General features: G+C 50.1%; 1 protein-coding gene across 2 annotated transcripts in view; it reads right to left on the bottom strand.

Annotated features, from left to right (window-relative positions):
* Positions 1-420: 420 nt before the first annotated feature.
* The window catches only part of UBASH3A (ubiquitin associated and SH3 domain containing A), a 36,071-nt gene continuing 22,622 nt past the window's right edge, over positions 421-13,869 (bottom strand). The window contains exons 8-14 of one of the 2 annotated variants that reach the window (XM_081574196.1): positions 11,386-11,485; positions 9,715-9,837; positions 8,654-8,746; positions 6,690-6,834; positions 5,958-6,064; positions 2,439-2,548; positions 421-988 (exon numbers count right to left, since the gene is read on the bottom strand). In XM_081574196.1, the coding sequence (XP_081430322.1) occupies positions 851-988; positions 2,439-2,548; positions 5,958-6,064; positions 6,690-6,834; positions 8,654-8,746; positions 9,715-9,837; positions 11,386-11,485 (816 nt within the window). In that variant the 3' untranslated portion in view covers positions 421-850. The remainder of the gene's footprint in view (positions 989-2,438; positions 2,549-5,957; positions 6,065-6,689; positions 6,835-8,653; positions 8,747-9,714; positions 9,838-11,385; positions 11,486-13,869) is intronic. The other variant, XM_081574197.1, reaches the window with a different exon arrangement.

The raw sequence follows: 13,869 nt of genomic DNA, 5'->3' as shown, positions 1-13,869 counted from the left end.
AGTTAAGGGTCTTGAGATGGGGAGATATTCCAGATTGTTGGGTGGGTTCAGTGTAATCTGAGGGAATTCACAAAAGGGAGATGGAGAGTCACCCGCAGAAGGCGACATGACTGTGTAAGCAGAGGAGCAGGGGGATCTGAAGGGGCGCCATTGCTGCCTTTGAGGATGGAGGGAGGTGCCAGGGGCCAGGAATGTGGGCACCTCTGAAGGCCAGAGAAACAGAGAATCAGACTCTCCCCGAGGGTTGTGGAAGAAGAGTAGCCCTCTGGCCCATTTCAGAACTGCTGCCCTACAGGGCTGCAACAGAGGAAACGTGTGTGGGTTTAAAACTTGTGTCTCTAATTACCACCATGGGCTTACTCGCTATAGCAGCAGCAGGTAACTGATACCTGGTTTGTGGATACCAAGCTCGGTTCCTGGTTTTGATCTGTTAGGTGGTTTCGTTGTACCATTTTATTCAATATTTTACCTCCTTCAGCCTGTGTGGAAACAGCCCAAGAGCGATTGAAATAGAAAAAGGAAAAATAGTTGGGAACTTGACAAAAACATATAAAGTAGAATTTTCCCTGGGGTGGGCTTGGGGTGGGTCTTTAACTCCTGGAACCAGAGTCACAGGTCCTCATCCCCCGCCAAGTGGCATGGCTGATGCACAGGGTACAAGATGGTGTCCCCACAGCCTAGCTCGCAGTGTGGCGGTTGGCAGGTGGCCAACACTCTGGTGTCTGAAAGTGCGTTTTGTGCTTCTACGAATCACCTTGGGGAGACCAGCATCCCTTCAAGATAACAGTGTCTCATGGCTTCTGCGGAGTCCCTTCTCTCCAATGTGAGTCATGCAAACATAGAGGTGGCATCAGTTGCCCTGGATCCAGTTCCTCCAGTTAAATGCAGAGTTGGAGCCGTGAGTCAGTGTCTTCACAGGCGGGTTCACCAACTCCCATTTTCCTTCCTCTTTATTTTCTTCACAGAAGCACATACCCAGAGACGGGATCTGGAGCAGAGTTAAATCAGTTATTAATATTCCATACCAGGTTGATCAATTTTAGACTTGTTCTCAAGCCAGCAGCCTTGAAGCCTGGCGTGATACATCCATGCTGACACTGTGACCTTGAACTCGGCACCAACATCCAACACAGCAGCCCCCAGGGGTACTCCCCGCCCCTCCCATGGCAGTGGGAAGGGGCAGACCTCATTGTCTGTCATAACTGGGGGTGCCATGGCATCCCAGGGTAAGGGAGGGCTGTATTTTTTCCTGGCAGTGCAGGGAGGCCCTCAGAGACCCAAGGGCTTTGCACAGCAAAGAGAGGTGCTGGCTGGGCCAGGCCGGGCCAGGGGTCTGCTCTTCTGCAGCCCCCAGGCCACTGTGGGGCTCAGAGACACCTTGCTGCCCACACTTGCAGCAAACAAGTTGTGGCCGGCTATGGTGCCATGACCAGGTTGGGGACCTATTGCTCATCACAGGTGTTGTCTGCACAGCTGCACTCCCAGCCTCAAGGTCATTGGTCAATCAACTGATTAACTTGATGAAAAGGACAAGAGCAGAGGGCAAGTCTGTCCCTGAGTAGATCTCTGGGGCAGGGAATGGAGAGGGCTGAGTCCTGAGTTTGCCTGCCTCCTTCATCTCGCCAATGGGACAAAAGCCATCTCTGCTTTGCTGGGTGATGCTCCACAGGTTGGTCCACCTGTTATTCTTCTCTACACATTCATCACCCACTTGATTTTTCAGTATGTGTTGAGGGCAGGAGGAGAAGGGGATGGCAGCGGATGAGATGGTTGGATGGCATCACTGACTCAACGGACAATAATATGAGCAAACTCCCAGAGATAGTGAAGGGCAGGGAAGGCTGGTGTGCTGCAGTTCATGGGGTCCAGAGAGTTCATGACTGTACAACAACAGATGACCCCAGCCCAGCACTGGGCACGCACTCTGACAGCTTCGACAAGCTCTTACGTTCCATGGCTTGGTGACTCCAAAGGCTAGAGGGAGGGCCTGCTTTCTGTCTGTCTGCAGCCTCCCCCCTCACTCACCCCATCTCCAGAGCAAGCCAGCCCAGTAACTGCTCTTTCTCTTCTTCCTTAATTTGCTCAATCCCCTCACCCACCCTCGCCAAACGGACTGTGTGCTTGACTACTAGAGTGGTAAGGAATTATCATATGACCTGATTATAAAAGTTCTCTGTCTTGTTTTTTATATTAACTTGGCAGCAAATGGCCAAAGCTGCCGTGATGATAAAGATGACAAACATCCCCGGACAATTCCCTGCCTGAGGCTACCCTCTGCACAGGAGCCAGTGGACACCTTCTCAAGGGACAAGGGGGGGAGGTCCCTACTGCCCTGGGTTGTTCAGGACACTTGTCTCTGATCTGAGAAGGGGGTGTGGGGACCCGCATCCTCAGGCTGCCTGCTTCCGTGGCCCCAAGAGAAAAGAGGGGGCACGTACCTTTCTCACAAGCTGGGCAAAGTCCGCGCAGTCCCGGGGCGGCAGCCCGAGCAGCGGGCGGGTGCAGGTGTCCAGTGCCGAGCCGTGGCCCACGACCAGGATGACACCCGCTGTGGAAGGAGAGCACCCCAAGTCAGAGCAGGCATGGAGGATGCCCCTTATTAGGCGGGGGCCCCAAAGTGGTCAGGTGGAATAAACTTGTGGTGCCCCAAGGCCTTGGCAACCTCGGGTCAAGGCAGGCGTGGTTGGTAACAGGTTAATAACACTGGCAGCTGGCCACTGGTTTGTATATAAGGTCTTCCGAGCTTGTCGCATCCTCATGCGGGGCCAGGGCAGACATACCTGCCCTCGAGCTTCAGGGATGGGACAGCGCCATGCTCTGAGCTGTGTCGTCCAGGCCTATGAACTTGAGCTTGATCAGCTGGTCATCACAATGGACCACGGAGGACTCTCACTTTATGGAAGGACCTCCAGAGTCCAGGGCAGCATGTATGGGCAGCCAAGGCTGGGATGAAGCCAGGCTGGGGAGTTAGACCTGCTGCCGAGTCAGGGAGACCCTGGGGCTGTACCCACTGCACCACCTGAGGAGGAAACTGGAACTCGAGCTTCCTTGGAAAGGAAGTTCAGTCCATTCGGGTGGCCCTAACATGACTGTAAGGACTTCCCAGGTGGCATAGTGGTAAAAAACCCACCTGCAATGCAGGAGACACTAGAGACGAGGGTTCAATCCCTGAGTTAGGAAGACCCCTGGAGGAGAAAATGGTAACCCAGTCCAGTATTCTTGCCTGGAGAATTCCATGGACCGAGGAGCCTGGTGGGCTACAGTCCATGGGGCTGCAAAAGAGTCAGATATGACTGAGCAACTGAGCTCTTACACAGAAAGTGACTATAAATTCTCTGTGTGACACCCAGAGCCAAGCCTCCACCAGCGTCACCCGCGTTATTTCCTAGGAATTTCACACTCATTTCTTTGGCCTCCAAAGTCATGGTGCGGTTGCCAAACATGCAGGTTTGACCCCTGGCCTGTGTTCTCCAGCCAGACGATCTCGGCATAGTGGCCTCTTAGCCCCTCTGAGCTTCCAAGTCACGTGAAATGAATGGAGGTAATATTTCAGATCACACGAGAGGACAAGGACCTAGCAGGTGAGGTCTGTGAAGGGACCCCTGAGTCAGGTGGTCAGCAAGTGTGAGCTTTTACCCATCTGTCCTCCAGGACTTTTCCTTGCTCTGTCTGCTAGTCCACACGCCCCTCACCCCCCTGCCCCCTCATGCCCTTCACCTCTTCCTGGCCCTCCACCTCTTCCAGGCCCACCTGGCCTTTGTCTTCCAAATCCTGCTCATCTCACCATTCAGGTTTGCATCCTAAGCCAAGGCCATAGTGGGTGGTCTGTGTCCCTGCAGCGAGCAGCTCACAGACAGGGTCAGCAGACACCAGAGATTACGAAGCAGTGTTCCTGGGTGCTCCTTCAGAAGCCTTCAGAACCACAGGGAGGCACTTGGAGGGGAGGTTCATCCATGGACACTGAATTTCAGCCTGGGTTAGGCGGAGACAGGCGGGCTTGGGGGGGGCCTGGCTGCAGGACAGGCTCTAACTCCATTCTGTCCCCGGATGGCCTGTGGCGGTAACTGAGCAATGTGAGTCTGAGAATGAATCAAATACCATTAAGGTATGATTTCCAAAAGAATCTTCCCTGAGTGCCCATCAGTCAAAACAGGCAGTGTAAACCAGCCTCGAAGCCAGGTGTTCACGGGGTGCTGGACTCAGGTTTGTGGTCTCGGAGCACATGCCCCATGGTGCACTGAGAACTCTGTGGAGAGGCTGAGGCTTGGCTCTTCCTGAGGTCCTAGTCATCGGAGTCTTCCGTCCCCCGAGCTCCTTAGGACCAGGGATGGCAAGAAGGCAGGTGGGGCCGTGGACCGAGTGGTTTCTTATCAACTCTGTCTGAGCTTTTCTTTGTGTTGTTTAATATTCCTGCTGTGTGTGTGTTTCTGCTCAGCTGTGTCTGTGTCTGACTCTTTGCGACCCTATGGACTGTAGCCTGCCAGGCTCCTCTGTCCATGAGATTCTCCAGGTAAGAATACTAGAGTGGGCTGCCATGCCTTCCTCCAGGGGATCTTCCCGACCCAGGAACCCACATCTCTTGCATCTCCTGTGCTGCAGGCGGGCTCTTTACCACTGAGTCACAGATAAAGCCCATAACATTCCTGCTATTCCAGACGTGTCTACCCCTTTCCTCTAACAACATTCAAATCTCTTGAGGGTAGATTTTACGTCTTCTGCACTGAGATTTTCCCATGATGTTCTATTTGATGCCTGACACATGGCTGATGTTCACACTTGCTAACTTAAATCTTACAGGATTAGCTTTTCATGTTTCACCATGGACATTTTCATATATACCCCAAAGGCAGGTCTAATGAATCCCCATGTCCTCATCAGGGAGCTCCAACAGTGGTTGACGTTCTGCCCGTCTGGTATCATCTGTCTGTTACCTGACACCCTTCCCCGTGAGGTATTTTTATTTTATTTTTACTGAAGTATAGTTGATGTACAATATTATATAAGGCATACAATATAGTGATTTGCAATTTTAACAGTTATACTCCATTTATAGTTACTATAAAATATTGGCTATTTTGCCCATGTTGTACAATAGATCCTTGTAGCTTATTTTATACCTAGTAGTTTGTATCTCCTGCTCCCCTCTTCCATCTTGTCCCTCCCTACTTCCCTCTCGCCACTGGTAACCACACATTCATTCTCTGTATCTGTGCGTCTGATTCTTTTTGTGTTATATTCACTAGTTCGTTGTATTTTTAGATTCCACATACAAGTGCAGTGTTTGTCTTTCTCTGTCTGACTTATCTCACTTAGCATAATGCCCTCCAAGTCCATCCATGTGGTTGCAAATGTCAAAATTTCATCCTTTTTATGGCTGAGTAGTATTCCATTGTACGTATGTACCACATCTTAATTTGTTCACTGGATGATGGACACTTAATGCAGTTTTTTAAAGCATAGCCCAAACATCATGCTACTTCACAGGACGTACCACGGTTTGCATCTCCAAATGAGGACTTCTCATTTTTACACAACTGCCATGCCATTACCCCACTAACAAAATTAACAGTGTTTCTTAAATATTTCCATATTTAAATTTCTCTAATAGCCTCAGCCATCGACTTAAACAGATGTTTTGTTTGAATTGTCATTTAGACATGACCCACCATTTGGTAGTTTGGTTCTTAGCTTCTTCTTCTTTTGTTTCCTGGGAAGTGGGCATGGGTGGTCTGTGCTGACCATGCTATCCTGGGTCCCATCAGTTCCAGAATTGGGGGCCCCGGAGTGGGGTGGGGGGGCATGTGTCTCTACAGAGGCACTGGTGTAGCACTCTGGAGGTGGGGAAACTGGATGGGGGAGGTCGGGGCATTCCTAGGTTCAAAATCAGCCATTTCCAACTCAGAGGTGGGGGATCCCAACCCCTGGGCTGCTGGCACCAAGGTCGCTGGGGCACTTACCATCCTGTGGGCAGGTGCTGACGATCTGCTCCATGCTCACTGCACACCTGTGCACGTAATCGTCATAGCTCTCGGCCGGCAGGAGAGAGGCAAGGGGGAAGGCTGGCCTGGAGGAGGAGAGGGGAGATTCCATTCTGGCCCATGTGTCAGCAGAAGCAGCAAGATGATTCTGCCTCTAGCTAGGGCTCACGGTCAGCAGTGAGCCTCCAGTTTTGTGCTCAAAACCAGCAAAGGGCTGGTGTTGGGGGCTGCAGCCTGCCTTGTCACTGAGCAGCAGGCACACAGGCTTGTGATGGCAGAGCCAGCTATGGGCGGTTCTCTGGCTGACAGATGCTAGCCAGGCTCCCTGACCCTCTTCTCAGTGGGCCTGACCTGTAGGCTTCACATCCAATCTTGTGGACTCAGTTCAGTCAGAACCCCTCACCCCCTGTATCTGACCACCCTGGATACCTGAGCAAACTCGGCTCTCCCTCCACTCCGAGACGTATCTGTCCCCCTGCGTGTCTGCAGTAATGATCGTTTAAGGTCTGTAAGAATCACCCTATTCTTATATGAACTGCCCACCCTACCCCTCTCCTGGTTGAAAAATCCCCACTGGGCCTTGTATTTGGAGAGGAATCCGGTCTCTCTCCTTCTGCCATGCCCCACTGCAGTGGTCACTTGTGAATAACACCTTCTTCATCTTTAACAAGAAGGAGAAAGCCTAGTTGCAGACATCATGAGGCGGCTCACCTGTAATCCAGGCTGACATTGAAATCCGCCTCCTTCATCTCTTCCAGGGTCATGAGGGTGGGGGTGGTTTTGCCGGCCTCCCATTTGGTCCATTCAAAGATGCCAGGTTCCACTCTTATCTTAACTTTTTTCTCCAGTTTGAACTCTGAATTCAACAGGACACAAGTGTTTATCATCTTCGGGGTTTATTTTGGCTTTCTGTAAATAAGTCTCTTCTTAGGTCTAAATCATCCCTTTGGGGAAAAAAATGTGATTTTATTTTGCTTGGTGAATATTGTCCTGTGATGACACACAGTCATGCTAGTTCTCAGACAAGAGCCACTGGGCAGTTGGAGGCTATCAGGATGACCCTCTGTCCATCAGGAAGGACCGGAGTCTCCTGGGATCTGGGAGACACGAGCAGCGCCCTGGTGCTCATCCTGTCCTCGCATGGGCCCCACTGCACATGGCACCTGGGCTCATCCTCAGGTTAAGAAGGAGCACACCCATGAGGACTTGGCCGGTCTACTGATCCTCGGAAAAGACAAACGACCATGGAGACTGTTAGTCACACAGAAGTGTCATCCTGGTAAACACTTAGCCCAGACTGAGCCAAAGCAGAGGGTGAATGGGAGTCATCTTCTAGAACATTCTAACTCTCCCAACTCACCCTTTCCTAGGATTTTTTTTTAATGAGAAAAAAAAAAAGCTCTACTTTCTATTGTAAATTAGAAAACTGGAAATGGAAGTCATGATCTGTTTTGCCAAAAATAGTACATATATTTGCTATAGAAAAACACATTCCATAAACTGACTTTTTTTTTTTTACACCTTTGGTAACTCCTCCAATGACAACCTTTCCCCCGCCCTGTCCAACCTGCCCTGGCCAACTTGATCCAGTCTGTCATTCCCAGCGGTTGCAACCCTCTCCAAGCTCAGCGCCAACCTCTCTTTTCTCAGTGTCCAGCCAACCCTCCTTTCTCCGCAGCTTCCTCTCTCTCGTATCTGACTCCAGTCCTCCTATTGCCTCCCGGGATTTTGGTCCATGGAGCCCACTCTTTTCTTTGAATCCTTCACCTTCCCCAGCCTCTAACTCCCCCCTTAGGCAACTTAAAGTCTCAGCTCCATCTCCTTGGCCCTGCTTTGTACACCCTCAGCACCTCTTGCCCTTTCCTGTTTCATCGTGTTCACATCTCAGACTTGACCGGGGTTAGCCTGGCTCCTCCCTGTCTACCCCTGCCCCAGCCCAGCTGATGGGTCTCGACATAAAGCTGTGCCCATGGTCTCAGGTGGTCATCTTGTACTTCCCCGTTTCCGTCCAAGTCCCCTTCCTGATTGGCATGTCCCAACTTCAGTGTCTCCTGTCATGCTCACCTGGTGACCTGACTTCCTATGTCTCTGAGAACATGGAGGCAAGACCCCTGCTCACTCCTGCCCCCGTGTCCACGCACTGTGCTCTTGGTCCCATCACTGCCATACCCAGGTCTCATGCCCTCTTCCCCATATGGGGTGGGGGTGAAACTGGGGGCTCCAGGGCAGCTGCCCCTCTGGCAGGGACTTGCTTCTTCCTGTAGATGGACACTCACTCAAAAGGGTCTGCCGCTGGCTTCCTGACACATAGCAGGCTTTGACAGCGCTGGACAGCTCCAAGGAGCCCCTCCCCTTGCTCCAGGGAGGCCTGCATTTCAGACTTTAGAAGGGACCAGAACAGTTCCCAGGTCTCCGGGAAGACCCTCACCCCCAGGTTTTTTAAAAAACACATGCATAAGCTGGTCAAAGGCAAATTAAAATCTTGACCTTCCAGAAATGCTAACAGGCTCAGTGCCTTCTCACAGTTCTCAGGGGCTGATTTGCAGCTGTCTTGTAAATTTAGACGGTCATTCATGGCCATCCACTCTCTTTGCACCTCTGCTCACTGCCCTCTCCCCCAGAGAAGAACCATGAGGTCACATCCACATGAGAAGGTCACTGCAGTTCTCACTGACCTCCCAGGATATGTTTGGCCGTCTGCACACAGCGGAGGGCGGGGGAGCTGAAGACGGAGGCGATCCTGATGCCGCTGTCCAGCAGAGCTTCCCCTGGAAAACAGCAGTGGGAAAGGTGCCCTCTTCATCACTGTAGCCTCCCAAGGGGGCAACTCCGGAGGGCAGCTTACTACCTGTGGCAGGAAGGCTCTTATGTAGCCCCAAGATTCCTACCCCCGGTGTATGCACCCCGTACGATTGTGCCTGATGAGTGGGTGGAAACTGTGATTAAAGTCAGCTAGCATGCCCCCAGGGAGGAGCCGGTTCTAGAGTGTTCCTCCAGTTAATCAGTGCGTGACTTGGGAAGCCCGTGACCCTTCCTGATTCTAGATTTGAGTTTCTTAATTCATAGAATGCAGACCAGATGAGCTCAATGGCCTCTTCTCTTCCACCACAATCATGTGGAACCAGAACCTCAGACAAAACAACAGCCCAAAGGGACAGATTTTGAAATAAAATCAAGGACAGCATGTATCTTTCAATTTTTAAAGTGACATCCTTAGTGTACACAGTGGTCACTGATTTTTTTTTTCCTTTTCTCTCTTGTTCTTTTTATCCCTTTCATTCCTCCTGACTTCCCACCAACCCATTTCTGGGTCAAGTCTCTGAGCTTCCACTTACTTGCTGTGTGATCTTGGGCAACATACTTAAGTTCTCTGGGCCCCAGTTTCTTCATCAGCAGAGTGAGGATAATGCTATTACTGCCCTCAAAGTACGTGGCAAGGGCTCAGTACAAGTGAGTGATAATCACTGCCACAATCATTGTTACTATTCTCTTGGTTGTTGCTGTTTAGTCGCTAAGTTGTGTCTGACTCTTGCAACCCCATGGACTGTAGCCCACCAGGATCCTCTGTCCATGGGATTCTCCAAGCAAGAATGCTGGAATGGGTGGCCATTTCCTTCTCTAAGGGATCTTCCCAATCCAGGGACTGAACCCTTCACTTTCTGCCTTGGCAGGCAGATTCTTTACCACCAAGCCACCTGGGAAGCCCCATTCCTCCTAGGTTGAGCCTCAAACATACCTGCCATTCTGGACTGGAAAATTCCACAAGACGATAATGGTGGATCATTTTCAAAGTCTTTGATACTGTGGCTCCGTTTGGGCAGGCTGCGAGGGAAGTTCAGGTCTGGCCGGTAGTACTTTCCTACAGCATAAATAAGCACCAGTTGTTCAATTCCATCAAGTTAGGTCATACCTGTCCCACTAAATGCTTAAGATCAAGACCCACATTTGAAGCACAGTAATTAAACTGCTGTCAACGGCATTTTTTCTTGAATGCACCCTGTGATGTAGATTGAATTTCAGGAGGAAATTCTGCTCTACTCAGCACACATTTCCTCAAACTCAGAAAACCTGTGTTTCAGCTGCAGGCACCACCAGACCTTCTTCATTCTCTCAAAACCCCTCCCAAAGATACACTCATGCAATTGCCCTGATTAAGAACAAGGATCTCCATGACTGACTTAGCTTAACTCAATAAGAATCTCAAATTGGCATTAATTAATTAGATGCAATTCAACCCATCTCATGGCTTTAAGGTGTCACACTGCCTGTGGGCTGGAATACAGATGGCAGGAGTGGGTCCTGAATTGTGTGTTGTTAGTCAATTGCTTCAGGCTGGAGAATTCTATGGACAGAGGAGCCTGGTGGGCTACAGTCCATGGGGTTGCAAAGAGTCTGACATGACTGAGTGACTTCATGTTCACTTTCACTTTTTCAGGGGGTAGTGGATCTGAAGGGGGATTCACTGGGACTGCCCCATCCCCACCTCAATCCATTCAGAAGCTCAGAGCACTTTGGTTCACCTTGAGTTTGACCTTGAATTCTACGCTTGGACGGTCTGGTGCACATCCTGGCACCACCAGTGACTAGTTGTGTAATTAGAGGCAGCTGACCGACTCTCCTTATCTGTAAAACGCGGGTGACAATACAGTGGTTTGAATAAGTCAGTAAGGAGAGGCCTGGAGCCCAGAGCCTGGCTCAGAGTAAACAGTCAGTGGGGTTAGGTCTGATCTCATCCTCAGATTATCAGTGATCCCCACAGAGGACTCCATAACACACCAAGCCCTCACATCCTCTCACAAGTCCCCCAAATGTCCCGGCCACAACAGATTCTAGCAGCGAACCTCCTCTCCCGAGACCTGCCCTATGTATATCATGTGGCTGGTCAGTCACTTGTGCCTGAACACACCAGCCCAGCCTCCCAACAGTTCACCTATCAGAGAGAGGTAGTGGCTGTTTTCCATGCCTTGTTTTTTAGGTTCCATGCAAGAATTTTCTAGAAGCTGCCTCCTCAGAATTTCCATTGACAGAGACTTTGTTGGAACTGGAAACCTTAAAGGCTTTTATTAAATGCCAAAGTGTTAGCTGCGTCTGCAGGGAAGGTGGTATTTGTTTTCCATTCAAAGAGAAGCTCTGTCGCTTTTATCATGTTCTCAAGGGCATCTGTGACTCCCCAGATGTGAACCTATTCTACTGAGGTCTTCTGCCCTCATTGATGCTTCATCTGTGGTCACTTTGCGAGGCAGAGGGCAGAGCTCCAAAGAAGCCGCAGATCTGGGAGGAGGTTAGGTTCTGATGGGAGTTCAGTCTGAGTAAAGAATGGTGCCCCAGGGCTCTGACTAAGAATATTGAGGTGTGATCTGTGTTCGCTCTAATTCCTCCGTTTGGATCCTGCCAGGACTGTACTTACCATCGGGTGTTGTGCACTGCTGCAGCCAGGACTTCCCGAAGATCTGGTCCACCCTCTCCCCATGGCGTACCACCAGGACACTTCTCCTCACTATGGTGGCCTGGGATGGGGGAGGAGAGGCACCTGAGGTTTAACACTGCGTTCTGAGACTTGTCCCCGGCTCCCACTCCAAGGCATCCCTCCCGTCCTTGTTCAATAGCTATGCTGTGCTATACTCAGTCGCTTCAGTTGTGTCCGACTCTTTGCAACCTTATGGGCTGTAGCCTGCCAGGCTCCTTTGTCCATGGGATTCTCCAGGCAAGAATACTGGAGTGGATTACCATGGCCTCCTCCAGGGGATCTTCCCAACCCAGGGATTGAACCCATGTCTCTTATATCTCCTGCATTGGCAGATGGGTTCTTTACCACTAGTGCCACCTGGGAAGCCTGTTGAGCAGCTGCAGCCTGTCTTACCGGGGCCTTTACAATGAAATGGGACTAGGAATCATCTGTAATTTCCTGGAGCCTTTAATGTTCTGGGCACTAGAGAGCACACAGGAAATGGAGAGAAAGCGGAATGAATGGTCCACCCCTCAGCACATCAGTTTTCCGTCTTCCCTACCCTTCCAAGTGTCTACCCTGGTCTTGGTCCCTTCAGGCTGCTGGAATGAAATACCCTGCATGGCTGACAAACAACAGACATTTGTGTCTTACAGTTCTGGGGCTGGAAGTGCCAGGGGTCCAAGGTCAGGCCCAGCGGTCAGGGGAGTGTCCTCACACAGTGGAGGCTGGGGGTGCTCTGGGGTCTTTGTCCTAAGGTCACTGACCCTACTTGTGAGGGCTCCACCCAAGTGACCAAGCACCTTCCAAAGGCCCCACCTCCATACGCCATCACACTAATCAACAGATTTCAATATAGGATTTTGGGGGAGGACACAGTATTCATCCCTTCAGAGTGACTACTTAGGATATTGTCTGCATCTATCTAAGTATAATATGCACATTATTACCATATGACATAATATGTAATTGTAATCTATTCTAATATCATATATCAGAATATGTAATTATATATAACCTATAGTGTATGAGTGTGTGTGTGCTCTTCACTCAGTCATGTCTGACTCTTTGCGACTCCATGGACTGTAACCCTCCAGGTTCCTCTGTCCATGGGATTCTCCAGGCAAGAATACTGGAGTGGGTAGCCTGTGCCTTCTCCAGGGTATCTTTCTGACCTAGGGTTAGAACTTGGGTCTCCCGCATTGCAGGCAGGCTCTTTACCTTCTGAGCCACCAGGGAAACCCATAATCTATAGTATTAACATAATAGTATAAAATATATATTACATGATATAATAGATGTATATATATGATATATGGATAAGTACAGATCTTTTCTCAATTTGTGATGGGTTACATTCCAATAAACCCATCATAAGTTGAAAATGTCTTAAGTCAGAAATGCATTTAATGCATCGAAACTACTGGATATCTAGCTCAGCCCAGTCTACCTTAACCATGCTCAAACACCTACATTAGCTGACAGCTGGCCAAACTCATCTATCACAAAGCATATTTTATAATTGTGTTGAACATCTCCTGTGATTTGCTTGATACTGTACTGAAAGTGAAAAACGGAACCGCTCTCTAGGTGCAGCACAGATATCAGTGTATCAATATTTCACCCTCGTGATCAAGGGCTAATGGGGCTGCTGCTGCCACTGCCAAGCATCAGAGAGAGGACTGGACTGCACATCACTAGTCTCGGTTCAAGTATGTAAAATTCTACTGAAGGCACTTGCTTTTACATTATCATAAAGTCAAAAGATTCTAAGTTAAACTTATAAGCTGGGGACCATCTGTATCTAATGTATCTATCTATGTATCTTTTATGTGTCTATCATCTGTCTATCTATCTATCATTTATCCATCCATCCATCTTAGTCTCCTCTGTTGCTGGCACTTGTCCTCTTCCGAGGGGCCCTCCAGGACCACCCAGGTGTTGGCATGTTAAAGATGGTTCTTTGCTTGGTGTTAGGGTATTTGTTTAGCTCTGAGTAACCAGGGGAGAGGGGCTTCCTAGGTGGCGCTAGTGGTAAAGAACCCACCTGCCAATGCAGGAGATATAGAGACACGAGTTTGACCCCTGGGTGGGGAGGATCCCCTGGAGGAGGGCATGGCAACCCACTTGGAGAATCCCAAGGACAGAGGAAGCTGGCAGGCTGCAGTCCATGGGGTCGAACATGACTGAGCGACTGAAGCACAGTTCTGGAGCAGAATGGGAAATTCCACATCAGCACAAGCCTGTGGTCTCCTGTGACTTGTGACGTCAGCATCCGGAGCACCTGTGCCTGATTTTGGGACACAAGGTGTCATCCACAGGTGCCCCACTTAGGGGGTCTCATTGGGGCTGAGGACAAGCACAGAAAGATGAGTCACAGATGGCAGAGGATGGGGGTGCAGAGCTGATGGTGCTGCCACAGGAGGTGGGCTGGGGGCATTCCAC

This window comes from Giraffa tippelskirchi, chromosome 2, assembly GCF_054371585.1.
Source record: "Giraffa tippelskirchi isolate mGirTip1 chromosome 2, T2T-mGirTip1v1.2.pri, whole genome shotgun sequence".
Classification (NCBI taxonomy): Eukaryota; Metazoa; Chordata; class Mammalia; order Artiodactyla; family Giraffidae; genus Giraffa; species Giraffa tippelskirchi.
Note: the sequence above shows the minus strand (reverse complement) of the source record. Positions and strands in the feature narration are given on the sequence as shown.